General features: G+C 44.0%; 1 protein-coding gene across 2 annotated transcripts in view; it reads left to right on the top strand.

Moving 5' to 3' along the window:
• The first annotated feature begins 1792 nt into the window (after positions 1-1792).
• The window catches only part of rasgrf1 (Ras protein specific guanine nucleotide releasing factor 1), a 59955-nt gene continuing 47499 nt past the window's right edge, over positions 1793-14248 (top strand). For both annotated transcript variants that reach the window (XM_033050168.1, XM_033050167.1), the window contains exon 1: positions 1793-2189. In XM_033050168.1, the coding sequence (XP_032906059.1) occupies positions 1914-2189 (276 nt within the window). In that variant the 5' untranslated portion in view covers positions 1793-1913. The remainder of the gene's footprint in view (positions 2190-14248) is intronic.

Here is a 14248-nt window from a genome sequence, read left to right as displayed (position 1 = left end):
TCAGGATTCCAGACCTCTCCGTGTGAAGCCTTGCTTTTTCGGAATGGCCCCTCCACCTCCACCCAACTCTGGTTTCCCCAGGCCCAATCAAATCCATTAATTGCCTTGAACACCCCCAGTCAGATTCCCCCTTATATAATCTTTACAAATCAAAAATAAGGTGCATGGTTCCTTCTCCCTGTTAGTCCTTCAGTTTGTCAGACATATTTATTAATTTTTTGATGAATCAGAGTAACCTTCTACTCGTCACAATTTTCCCCCACCTTTACAGTCTCCCTCTGCCCAGCTATTCCACGGCTGATTTATTACCAAGGCACTGCGATGACTTGTGCAGCCTGCAGTCAGTAATTCAGAGACTCTAATCTCCACAATCGGCTGCAGCAAATGTCAATTTTGCTTTAACTGGACTTTAATTAATGAAGTAGTGTTTAATTTCAGATGTTAAATTGGACATAATAAAAAAGGGAACTAGAGACTGGGGAAAGGCGGTGATTATTCCCTGTGAAGGGAGATGAATTCTAAATTGGTGGCTTAAAAAGCTCAAACTTGTTGTATAACCCTGAGCTCATGTAATAGTGATCAGCCCACACCTGGGCAAAGCTGCATTACTTGACTAGCAGTCAAGAGCACTGGGGCTGAACCTGGTTGCAGTCCCTCAAAGGCAGAGCAGGAATTTAAATAGTTAGTTAAATACATTTAAAATTTAAAATTAAAAATCCTAATATTGGTAAAAAATGACCACAAAACCTCGTGGTTATTAAAACTCATTTGGTTCACCAGTGTACTTTGCCATTCTAGTTCAGTCCAACCACAGGTTCCAGACCCTCGACAATGTAGTTTGCCCTGTTTACTGTGCATTGCAGTGGCCCAGCAACTCAGTACAGGGGCAATTAGTGATGGGCTGTGCAGGTGCAGAAACCCTTGTTCCTACACTGCACCAGTTAGCTGATCTGCCTTCCATTTACTCTGCTGAGTGAAGTTGCATTATATCCACTTAGATGTAAAGCATGAATTTCTGACGGAATGGTGCTGTATCATCTGTCCACTATGCTACTATTTATATAGAACACCTTTGGTCATAAGGCAATCAGTCTGCAGTGTATTCTTACCCCCTCTCTAGCCATCTTCATTCCCTTCTCTATTCCCCTAGTCCCATCTCCTGTCCCTCACACTACCCTCCCATCATTAGCTTATCTCTCACTTACTTGCTTCCATTCTCTCTCCCATTTCCTTTTCTCCTTTCTTCCTATTTCTCTCTCCCCTTTCTCCTCAATCTTCCCGTCCTCCCAATTCTCCCCATCTCGTCCCTTCTCTAAATATTCCCTTTCTCTTCTACATTCATCTCTCTGTGGCCCCCTCCCTCCCTCCCACCCCCTCTCTCTCTCTCTCTGACAGCACCCTTTCTCTCTGTATTCCTTTTCCTCTCCCAATCTATCCCTTTTCTCTTCCCACCCCTCCATCTCCCAATCCTACCCCCATCCCATTTCTACCTGCCCTCTCTCGCTCTAACCCTCGCTCTATGTGCCCAACCCTTCTCCCTATTAACCAATTTCTTGCCCCCTCTCTCAGTGCCCTCGCTTCTTGCATTGCTTGTCTCTTCCCACCCTCACCGCCTCTGTGTGTGTCCCTGTTCTCCCCCACTCACTGTCTCTCTCCCCCCGCCCCGTCCATGGTGCTGAAGTTGTCCCGCAGCGGCGCCACGTGACGCGGTGCCGCCGGTCCCGGGCTGCGAGCAGTCGGAGTTGGGAGCCTGCGAGTCCCCGTTCAAAGCAGGGGCAGGGGCAGGGAGCGGGCTGCGCAGAGGAAATGATGTCGAGGCACATCTCTGGCGAGAATCTGATCTAATTACAGTTTGGTGGCTCGGCGAATTGCTCGGGCGGCAATGTGAGGCTTGTACCGGCGGCTGCGGCAAGATGCAGAAGGCAATCCGCCTGAATGACGGGCACCTCTCCTACCTGGGGCTGCTGGCCAAGAAGGACGGGAGCAGGAAGGGCTACCTGAGCAAGCGGAGCTCGGACAACACCAAATGGCACAACAAGTGGTTCGCCCTGCTCCAGAATATGCTGTTTTATTTTGAGAATGATTCCGCCTCGAAAGCCTCGGGTCTCTACTTGCTGGAGGGGTGTGTGTGCGAGCGGGCACCATCTCCCAAACCATCGCTGTCCGCCAAGGAATCCTTGGAGAAACAGGTAGGAGGCAAAAAGCCCAACGCGCAATGTCCTCTGTTCAATACCCCATGGCCAATGGCCAATACCCAGTGTACAGGGTTTGAAGTCCAGGACCAACTCCTCATGATCCAGTGCTCAATCCCCAGCATTCAATATCGAGTACCCACTGGCCACTGTATAACATTCAATATCGAGTACCCACTGGCCACTGTATAACATCCAGTGCCCGTTTATCACTGTCCAATATCCATTGCCCACAAAGTAACATCCAGTGCCCAGTCCCCGCCATCCAATATCCAGTGCCCGGTAACATCCAGTGGCCAGCTCCCACCGTCCAATATCCAGTGCCCATCTGCCACTGAGTAATATGTTGAGCCCAGTGTTCAATACCCACTGACCATGTCCAGCTCGCGATACCCAGTGCTCAGCCACGGCTCACCTGGATCCCCACATGCTCCAAGCGAGCGTTGCTTTGCATTGCCTAAAAGGCGCCAGTCTTCACACGAGGGCGGGCTGTTTCAGTTCTCGCAATCCCAGTCTGTGTAAAATCCCTCAACTGGATCACTGGGTTGTTTATTTTCCTAATAATCTGAGTGCAATTACCGCAGAGACAAAGCAACACACGCACTAGAGGGAAAGGTTGGAAATGCAACAATTTAAATGAGTTTAAATCTATAACAGAAATGGGATTTCATATCGCTAACAGCAAGCAACAACCAAAGCAGTTTTAATATTATCGTGAAATCAACTTTTATTTTTGCACAAATGACTGCATATTTCTAATGTTTTGCCGGGACCTGTAATTTCTAAATAATTAATCGGTAGTTGGCTTTGGCGAGAGTCTATTTTTACCGGTTAATCAGTCACAACACGTTTGCTAATGAAGGAAAACGGAGAGGGAGCGCGCCCGGCATCCGCGAATTTTAATTAATCTTTGAAGTGAAGCCTCTTCCTGCTGAGAATCCAATATTAAGAAGGAGCAAATCAATAAATTATGCAACAGGCCAGATGCGAGGTTGATCAAACTAGACAAAGTTAATTAACTGTTTCTAGGGCAGAGTGGGTGGAGGTGAGCGGCAGATGAGAGCGTGGTCGGGGTGGGTTTTGTTACCGTGTCAGAGGGGGCAAAATCGAGGGGCTCTCCAGCGCCTCCTCGTGTACCGAGAGGGGACTGCGGCCACTGCAACCCCTCGCTCCAGCGAGCACGGTGATGACTCTCATATTTTCCTTCAATATCCAATTACATTTTTTTATTACTGATGTCAAAACACTTAAATCAATAGCGGCTGTGTTTTATTGTAGGGGATGAAATCGTGCATTTGCAGGGGGGTGACGGGCGGACATTTCCCCATGGAATAGACTTTCACTGTGGGAATGTTGTTGATCGATTGTCAAACATCGATACAACCAAACGACTGTCCCCTCTGTCTGTCACTGGTTAAATATCACTGAGCCTCTGCGCTGTGTAACCAAGTGTGCAAAAGTATTCCCAAATTAAACATCTCCCCGTTGTCCGCAGTCTCACTGTTTATATGTTGTCTTTATTTCAGGCTCCAATATTTATGTCAATGTCTGACACATTAATGTTCCGCAGTGTCAAGTGAAACACCAAACTGCAGCCAGCTGCCGCTCCGGGATTACCGTTCATTTTTAGAGAAGTCGAAACAAAATTAAAATATCCACTGGATTCGCCACATATAGATTGTACATAAATCAAATCAGGCGCGGATTAATCTGAATGTGACTGATTGTCGGAGTCTGGCGGCTGCGGTGGGAAGTGAAGCGGAGGGTGATTGCAGATCATTGCAGGGGGGTCAGGACCGAGCCGCAGACGCCTCTGTCAGGGTGGTGAACACAACAAGGCGACGCGGCCACTGGGGTATATGCTTCAAAGGCTCCAATAGACAGTCACTTATACACACAAACACTGGCAGTCACATGCGCTCACTTACACTGAAACACACACACATATGGAGGCAGAGACACAAGCACATATGGATAAACACATATATAGACATATTGAAGGACACACACACAATATGAGTGATTCAAGTTCTAATTTCAAATTGAAAGAAACCAACAAACACAAACACGGGATTAGTTCGGACTTTAGTCCACGGGGACCTGGGATCGGCCAGTCAAGTGAAGCAAGGCTGTTCTATGGCAGTGAGGACCCAGTCTGTCCCGCTGAGATCAAGGTTACTCACAATGCCACCTGTGCAAAGAGAGCTTCGCCCTGCCTTGTCCATGTGGATGTGAGAAATCTCCCTGGTGAGGGCAAAGTGCAAAATGTAACAGAGGTAAGCTCCTTGACTGCCACTAGAGAATGACAAGGTGCCAGATGTGGCAGGATGGAAGGGGAAGGCAGCTGGAGGTGGGATGGGGCTGATGGGTGCGGCTCAGGGCTGTGATGGAGGCAGTATCAAGAGAAATCTTCAGGCATCCATGAGATGTTGTGAATGTTTACTATGCTTTTGTTGCCAGTGCACTCCCCTATGCAAGTCTGGTCTACATCGTAAATGCACATTAACCAGGCAGCTCGGTTCCTATTTCATGGACATTTATTATTGCTCTGATTTCTTCCTACCATTGAGGGAGATTTCACAGGAGATGATGTGAAATAACCTGTGACTGCAGTGCCTTTGTTTATAGTACACTAGCACAAAGCAGCAGTGACGGTGGGCTTATTGCATGATTATCAGGGAACCTGTGTCCCTGTTTTCTCCTAGTTCTTCATAAGCATTCAGCCTCAGCCTTAGTCTGGTATGCATTGGAGGCTATGCCGTGGGACTTGTTAGTTGTGGCTGCAGATGGTGTTCCCTTCAGTCCCGACTCTCTGCCAAGTTGTTCGCAGTTCATTCTGCTGCTCACTGAACACAAGCCCTGAATCGTGGTCTTCCTCCACTTGCGCCATTTTGCCCTTAAGACCAGGGTTACAACAGGGATTCCAAAAGGGCTGGATAGTATTGGCAACCTTCAGAATACCCGGTAATGAAGGAATCACTGGAAAATCGGCATGTAACAATCAAAGTGCAAACGCAGCAGCTTTAAGAGATTTTCATTTCTGTTTGAATACTTTTGATAATTAATTACAAACAATGGGACTTGGGGGCGAAGGGCTGTTTGACAAGGCAAGGCTTCAACCAATCACTTAATATTGGGCCGTTACTTTATAATTGGCTGTGGAAAAGCAAGACCACATAAGCATGGGTGTTAGCTGACAAAGGGTGAAAAGTTAGGAGGTGATGGGGAAGGATAAATCCAGGATATCATTCAACTAGAGTCATGTGGAGGATGCCACCTGACCAACCTTCATGGATAGAGAAAGTGAGTAAGTTAGGTTCCCGAAGGATCAGAGCCCTGTATTTGCGCACATCTAACTCTTGTTTGAGACAGTGGACTGCATATGTGCTCACAGAGCCTTGCCCAATCAACTGCGAATGTTTACACCATTGGTCTCTAGGTGGCAACATATACAGGGGAGTCACTCTGCAATCCACTTCAATTAAGTTTATTACTGGGTATATTGGGAACTTGGTGTGTGCAGAATGTACACTTACCTACATGCAACTGAAATGAAACTTTGAAAGCACTTTATTGGTTGTGATGCGTTGGGAGGGCTTTTATGACCACACCCCTCCCTACACAACCCCCTACATCTCTACAGTGCTCTTCCAAGTCTGGATTTCCCCCCCCTCCCCCCAATTTAATGGCTGCACCCACCTCTCCTTAAAACTCCCCTCTCTGACCAGGCCTCTACTCAGTTGTTTTTATATCTGCATCTGCACCAATGTTCGTGTTCTCTTGACAATCATTTCTGTGAAATGCTTTGGTCCTTGCAAAATAAATGCAAGTTGTCGTTGTTGACAGTGCCTGTCATTGGATGTGACATTTTATCTCAGCCCTGCCCATTCTTATTAGTACCTAAATTGGCACCTTGCATCCTGTGAACGCTGTGTTGTGGCTTCAATATCAAAATGACTTAAAGAACTTTTGAAAAAGCTGAGAATAAGGAAGTGGTTATCCCGATATATTGGTATTGGTTTATTATTGCCATGTATACAGTGAAAATCTTTATTTTGTGTAGTATCCAGGCAAGCCATACCATACATGAGCACACTGGGTCCTGCAAATGAGAAAATAAACACATGCAGAATATAGTGTCACAGCCACAGCGAATGTGCAGATAACACGTCCTCGTCATACAAACGGCCCATTCACAAGTCTGATAACAGCAAAGAAGAAGCTGTTCTTGAATCTACTGGCCTGGCTTATAGATTGCTAAATATTTATCTTCCATATCGGGATACCTGAGCACAGTTATACAGGGAGCTATCTGTGTGAACAGATCATGGAGCCACTGTGACTGTTAGGGGTAGCAGTCCTGAACACCTCTGCACAGAGATGTTTAGGTTCTGGTCAATTCTTCATCCCTGCCTCAGAAACCATTCGAGATTTTCCTTTTCACCAAAACTAATCGTATGTCAAAATATTATTGCAAAGTAAGGATTGTACATATTCACTTTTAAATTTAAACTCTATTTCAGCTGTGTTCTCCAGTCTAGTCAGCCTCTTCACCTGGAGACAATGATTGAAAGAATAAAACAGAAGGATTTACATCTACATACGAGCACCACTCCAGCACTGTAAGAGGTGCTGTCTTTCAGAGGATTAACTGGAGGCCTTATCTGTCTTCTCAAGTATTTTGAAGACCAAAAGGAAGATTGCCAGGTGCCTGGCAATATTCTTTGTTGGCTACAGTGAAACAGATTATTGAGTCATTTATCAGTGTCATTTGTCGGAGCTTGTTGTGTGTATATTTGCTTCTGCATTTCCAACATTATAAAGCTTCAAAGATACATCATCGTGAAGCACTTTACATCATCTTGCGATAAAGGTGCCATAAATATGTAAAACAATGTTTTGTTTCTTGTTGTGTTGTTAGTTATTGAAATATATTCAATGATTTTTGTTTTACTTATGGGAGTAAAGTCATTTTCAATATTAGCAGTTAAATGCTTCGAACAGACAGTGTTGTCTCTCTGAAATTATCACATCTGACTAGTTTGTTTTTCTTGTTCTGAGTGAATCTCGTTGTCAGCAGCATTCGACAAGATGACAACATTCATACAGTGTTGAGTGCACCAAGGCTTGTACATCTATAATCACTGCATAATGTTCAAGATCTGATTACTCCAGTCATTTGCTATTATTATCATAAATTATGTTTTCTCTTTTTGTAAATAAGTGTGGAGAATCTCTATTGTCAGTGTATAATTCATCACCTGTTAAGCTGAACAAGATCAGGAATATACAAGCATCGATTCCCTAGCTGTGCTGAGTTCACTGACTTCCCTTTAAAACTCATTCTTGTGGAGCAGTGGTTGCTGCCATTTATTGCCCACTTTTAGTTACCCTTGAGCTGGTGGGAATGAGCTTCCCTGGGCCACTGCACTATGCCAACGTTGCTTTGTACAGACTGAGAGGTTCATTAGGCAGCTATGGAGGGTTTTTGAGGCATGTGGTAGGGGAATTCCATGGTCTAGCAACGATGTCCCTCCATTGGGCAACTCTCCTGGCTTCAGAGGGTGACTTGGAAGTAATAGAATTCTGGAGTATTGATCAAAAGACATTAGTTCAAATTCTATTGCACAGATTGGGTGAATTACCCATTAGAACAATGGTGTGGCCATTTCAGAAGACAGTTAGATGTCAGGTGATAGATTGGTAGGTCCATAGTCTAAAATGTAGATTTCCTTCCTTGAACCAGACAGGGTTTACAACAACTCCATTGCTCCATGGTTATTGATATTGATAATACAGCAGGAGAAACAACATTGCAGTAATTAAATAAATCTAAAATGAATAAACTCTTATCATTAAAGGTAACCATGAAGCTATGGAATTGTTGTAACCCAGCCTGGCTCAAGGAAAGAAATCTACATTTTAGACTATGGACCTACCAATCTATCACCTGACATCTAACTGGATGTAATTAAATTGCCCACGCCAATATTCTAATGGGCAATTGACTTGATCTGTGCATTTTCATGCTGGTTTAATATCCAAGATCAACATGATTTTGGGATCATGTCTCCATTACAAGCTGAGACAAATCCTAAGGCTTTGGACATCCCAGCAGTTGTTGCTAACCAAGCACATGGTTAAAAAAACATCATCAAGAGAGTTTGCACTGGCATTGCAGAATATGTGATTGCCAGAGGCACTCGGTAGCATGTATGAGGGCAAGAGTGGACGAGTGGGGCTAATTGCAGTGAGCTAGCATTGACACATTGGGCTGGATGGAATTTTGTTTATGTGTTTTACTCCTCTTACCTTCCCTATTCAAGATCAGAAACTGAGAAACCATGAACTAATCTTTGAAATTCTGCCCCCACAGCCACTTGAATGTTGTAACTACTGTGCTGGCAGATCAATATTAACCAGGGCTCCGTGGCAAGAATGTTAATCTGACTAGTTTATTTTAATTACATCCAGTACAGTGAAATTCGTGTCATTGCAGTTGTATGGTGAAACACGTACAGGAACTCTGTGCAGCAATAGTTTAATTGAATCTAAAATTGCCTTATTCTATTATTCTGCAGCAACTCGGTCAGATTGCTGCAACATCACTTTCTCCCCTGTAGCTGCTGCTGCAAATGGAGGACCACAGCATTGTGATGGAAACTCCATCAGCTCCCAGGTTCCCCACCAAAACTCAGGCGTGTCTCACTGTGGAGTTACATCAGGCATTCCTTCCTCGGTGCTGGGATGGTATCATGGAATATCTTATCCGTGTCTAAGAGATTCCCTGGAGACACTTGGTGAAGCTCCCACATACAAAGCGCACCAGGTGTAGTGTGGAGGTTCAACTCCGGCAGGAGAGGGCAGCCTTGTCAGCAACACCCACCCTCGAGAATGAGTTTTAAAGTGAAGTCAATTAACTCGGCACAGTTTGGGAATCAATGCTTGCTCACTCCTGGTACCTGATCATGGATAGCCAAAAAGGTGGTGAATTAGTCACTGACTAGTAATGTGCCTTTCAACAGTTATATATAATCAGTATTCTAGGCTTCTGGATACTACTGCATTTATCTTAATCAAAAAATGTAAGGCATTTTAAACCAAAGTCCGGCACCTAGTCAGGCAAGTAAATATTAAGACAGGTGACTGAACATTTGGTCAGTGGACCCTTGAGAAGGAAGCAATGAGGGAATTAAGAGCCAATGGCCTTGGCTACCAATAGTTGGGGCAGTTAAAATCCAGGATGATCTAGAGGCAATAATTGTAGTAGTACAAAAATCCCAGAAGGTTGTTGGACTGGAAAAAATTGCAGTGGTAGGGAGAAGCCAGAGAGGAATTCAAAATTGATAAGAATGTTAAAATTGAGATGTTGTCAGATCATGCTGCCTGCATTAAGTTACCTCTCTCCAACGCCATCTTTACTATGACTTGATTTTCTAATTTGGTCTTGCATTAATGTCTTGTTTTCTTGCACCATATGTATAATTCATGTTTTTGTTTGTGTGATGCGGCTGCAAGCAAGATTTTCATTTTACCTCACCTTATTTGTGCATATGGCAATGAACAACACTCAACTTGCCTTGATCGGAAGCTAGAGGAAGCCAGTGAATGAAGTGTGAATAGGGCAGTGTGACAGGGACGTGCAGCTGAGCTCAGACCTGTGGAGGTGGGAGGAAGTCAGCAGTTATGGGGCCAGAAGATTATGCTGACATGGGTGTGAGTACCCACAGTGAAAGGGCTAAGCCATGGGAAGACAAGAGCTGGCAAATTAAATGGTAGAATATACAGATTCTCCTGCACTTTGAAGGAAGATCATTGTCCTTCATTCTCAGCAGATATCAGGCTTCCAAGCCCCATGGAACATATCACAGAGAATCGCAGCAATTGAACAACCAAGAAAGAGACCAGTCAACTGTCAGCCCTTTGGAAAGGACTGTTAGTTCCGTGTTCTGCAAACTTCCCCCCTTGTTATTTATCCAATTCCTTTTGGAAATGCCCCGTTTAAATCTGCTTCTATCATCCTTTAAGGCGTAGCATTCCAGTTCACAAGAATGTGTGCATAAAACAAATTCTGCTCATCATCTCCCTGGTATTTTTGCCATTCTGTCCTGACTACGGACCCACACCATGGGCTTGACTTTTAATCACCATCTGAAATCACCCAGCAAGCCACTCGGGTGCATCGTAATCACCACACTGAAGTAGAGAAAGAATAAAACCAGACCAACATTGGTCAGCATTGAATCAGGCACTGAGTTTGGACACAGCCAAGTTGACTTTACAAACATCTGGGGACTAGCATGTAAATTGGGGGAGTTGCTTCACAGTCTAGTTAAGCAACAGTCTGACTTGGTTGTACTGAAGGAATCATCTTTATGTAAAATGGTGTTGTCAACTAAACTGTTAAGTGTTACCTGCTCACTGATGGAAGAAACTCTCAGGCCCAGACGTCGTCACAGCCTTGGTCCAAATGCAGACCAAAGAGCTGAGTTCCAGAGATGGTGGATGAGTGACAACTTTAGATATCGAGGCAGCAATTAATTGAGTGTGGCTCTCTGACCCCTGATAAAATCGGTTAATGAACAACAAGGGGAAAGCACTTCAATTCTTGGTCATTTCTTGCACAAAAAGGTTAGCTGTGGTGTCAGATATCAATCATCCTATCCCCAGGAGATCTCCGCCATTTACAACCTTCCTTCCCTCGTAAGATCACAAGTAGAGATTGCACCATGATCAATGCTCAGTAAATGAACCTGTCCATATCTCTATTCCTGTAACATCATCCAGACACAGGCTGAGAAGTGATAAGTAAGATTCACACCACATGGGTGCTGGCCAATGACTTGTTTCAACAAGGGAGTGTCTAATTACATACTTTTGATATTCAAAAGCATTACCATTTCTAAGCCCTGCACCATCAACATCCTGAGGTCACCACTGTCCAGAAACCCAACCAGATCAGCCATCTACAAACACTAATTACACGAGCAGGTCAGAGACTGGATCCTCTGAGGTGACTCACTCCTGATACCCCCAAAATCTCTACCAACAATATACAATTCAGGAGTGTGGTGGTATACTCTTAACTTGCTGAGATGAGTGTAGCTCCACAACTCTGAAGAAGCTCTTCAGAGCAAAGCAGCCCATTTGATTGGCATCCCATCCAGCACCATAACTATTCATTCCCTCCTCTGCACACTGGCTGCAATTCTATCATCTGCAAAATGCACCTTGGATACTCTTACAGCACCTCTCAAACCACGATCTCTACTGTCAAGAAGGCGAAATGTAGCAGATGCATGTTCCTCTCCAAATTGCACACCATCCTGATTTGGAAATATCCTTCAATCCATCATCGTCTCTGGGTCTAAACCCCACTGCACCATGGGGCTACCTTCACAAAGGCAATTAGTTGTTGTGGGCAATAAATGCTGGCAGTGATGCCCATACCCAAATAAAATCTTCAATCCATTGATCCTCCTGCCAGGAGGAACCTTTTTTTCTCTGAGCAAACCTTTCATGATATTGAACAGAGATAGACAAAAAAGCTGGAGAAACTCAGCAGGTGAGGCAGCATCTATGGAGTGAAGGAATAGGCGACGTTTCGGGTCGAGACCCTTCTTCAGACTTCTTTAGTTCGTAACGTCGCCTATTCCTTCGCTCCATAGATGCTGCCTCACCCGCTGAGTTACTCCAGTGTTTTTGTCTACCTTCGATTTGTCCAGCATCTGCAGTTCTTTCCTAAACATGATATTGAACACATCTTTCTCAAACCTTCTTTGCTCTGAAGATAATCCCAGCTTCTCCAGTCTCTACACTGAGCTGAGGTTCGTCACTTCCTCAACCAAACTGGTAAAGCCTCTGCATTTCCCCCTTCCAAGGTCTTAACACCCATCCACTAAAAATGCAGTGCCAGGGTTAGGTACATTAGTCTAGTTCGGGTCAAAGCATGGTTAATGTGGTTGTGTACTGTTCTCTTATTTTTGTACTCTGTGCCTCTACAAATAAACCCGTGGATCATTGTTATGTAGACTCCTTAAATCTGTCCTTCAAAGAGTATGTAGACACATTGTATGGTCTTTCTGTTTCCTGCATGCACTGCCATAATTTCACACTTGTCTGTGCTAAATTTCAATGTCTGTTAGTCTGCTTATTTCTCCAGTCTGCCTTAGACCTCCTAAAGTTTGTTACGTTCTTCATTACCATTCATTATATTTCCTCTCATTGCACCCCCTGCAAACATTTAAATATTGCGCTGTGTATCCAAGCCAGATCACAATCAGCAACCAGCAAATGCTGTGGTCCAAATTGCAACCACACAGTCATCTTCCCTTGGTCTGAGAAACAACCACTATTCACTGCTTCATGCAGCAAATCTTCATCCGATTTATGAAGAATTACAGTAGCTTTGCATGATAGAGCTTTTAAAAACACAAAGACTGAACATTTTGTGTAACTGTCAGTTCAAATCTGTGGTAATTACAGAGTACGGAAATCTCGCTGCCCTTGTTTCTCCGCCCTCTCTCTCTACCAATCTTTATATAGACCCAGGCGAGCTTCTTCTGCCAAACATGAACATTTATGGCAAGTGTACAGTTTTACAATCAGAGTCACACCATACGATAGTAGGACTATCCAGAATATTGTCTCCCAGAATCAACTCCGACGTCACAGTGGGGACTACATTTCAAAAGCTTTTTGGAACATCCTGAAGCAATGTGACAGGTGCCATAAAAATATATTTTTAACACCTTTTACCAAAGGTCTGGAAATATTCCGGATTCTGGTCAATGTACGGTTTGTGCAGAATGAAGGCGTCTGGAGCAAAGGCAAGTCAAGATCAAGATCAAGAGAGTTTATTGTCTTGTGTTCCTGATAGGACAATGAAATTCTTGCTTTGCTTCAGCACACCAGAACATAGCAGGCATGAATACAGAACAGATCAGTGTGTCCATATACCATTATATAAATATATACACACATGAATAAATAAACTGATAAAGTGCAAATAAACAGATAATGGGCTATTAATGTTCAGAGTTTTGTCCGAGCCGAGTTTAATAGCAAGTGAGTTTGATTCCAAGTGAATGGAAGGAGGAATTCAACTGTATTAGATAGATTGGCAGAATAGGATCAAGGGTCTGAGTGACCTCCTGTTGCCCATGAATACATATTTTGATTAGTTTACAGTGCCTTTGCTGAGGAATGAAATGTTTGGAAACACCATCTGCTTCCTCATCATAGGTAGCATGGACTGGATTCAGAATACGTCTGTCCTATTCCCTTGACAGCTTAGAACACAGGCCCATTCACAGCTTCTCCAGGTTCAATTATACTGGCAACAGAAAATCAACTAACTTGATCTGGTGCCACCTAACTTTGCACTGATTGATCTTATTTCCTGGAAAATGACCAAATGGAGAGAGGGTAACGTTATAAAACATTAGGCATTAAGTATATAAAATCCCAGCTAAAGGATTGACGCTACACCTTATCGTGTCTTTAGATCCTTGTAATTAAAACTAAAGGTTTCTTTCTTCTGGGCTGCATGATGATCCAATTTATATTCAATGACCGTATATGCAAACGGTCCTGAATCCATCACAGAAAGCTGAATTTTTGCTGCACCCACAGCATGGCTGGCCACTGGGAATTACCCCTCGTGTGTAGGTGAGCAGTAGAATTTGGAAGAGCTGATGAGAACGTGGGCAGAATTAAAAAAGGATTCATGTAGAATGTGTGTAACTGGGTTGTTGGTGGACAGCACAGACTGGCTGGGGCATAGGATTTGTGTGTAAAATAAAAGCAGAAAATACTGGTAAAATACTCAGCTTGTCTGGTCACATCTATGGGAAGAGAAACAAAGCTAACATTTAAGGTCTGCAATGAAAGGTGCTGAACGGTCTTTGACCTGAAACATGAACTCGGTTTCTGACCCGCTGTGAATTTCCAGCAACAGAATCACTCTAACCTTGCTTTCAATAAATGGCTGCAGTCAATTTGTGCGATCTCTGACCCCAACACTGGTAAATGTGATGTCCCCAGTATCAAGCCCT

The sequence above is a fragment of the Amblyraja radiata genome, chromosome 34 (assembly GCF_010909765.2).
Source record: "Amblyraja radiata isolate CabotCenter1 chromosome 34, sAmbRad1.1.pri, whole genome shotgun sequence".
Classification (NCBI taxonomy): domain Eukaryota; kingdom Metazoa; phylum Chordata; class Chondrichthyes; order Rajiformes; family Rajidae; genus Amblyraja; species Amblyraja radiata.
This window is presented reverse-complemented; position numbering and strand designations above follow the sequence as displayed.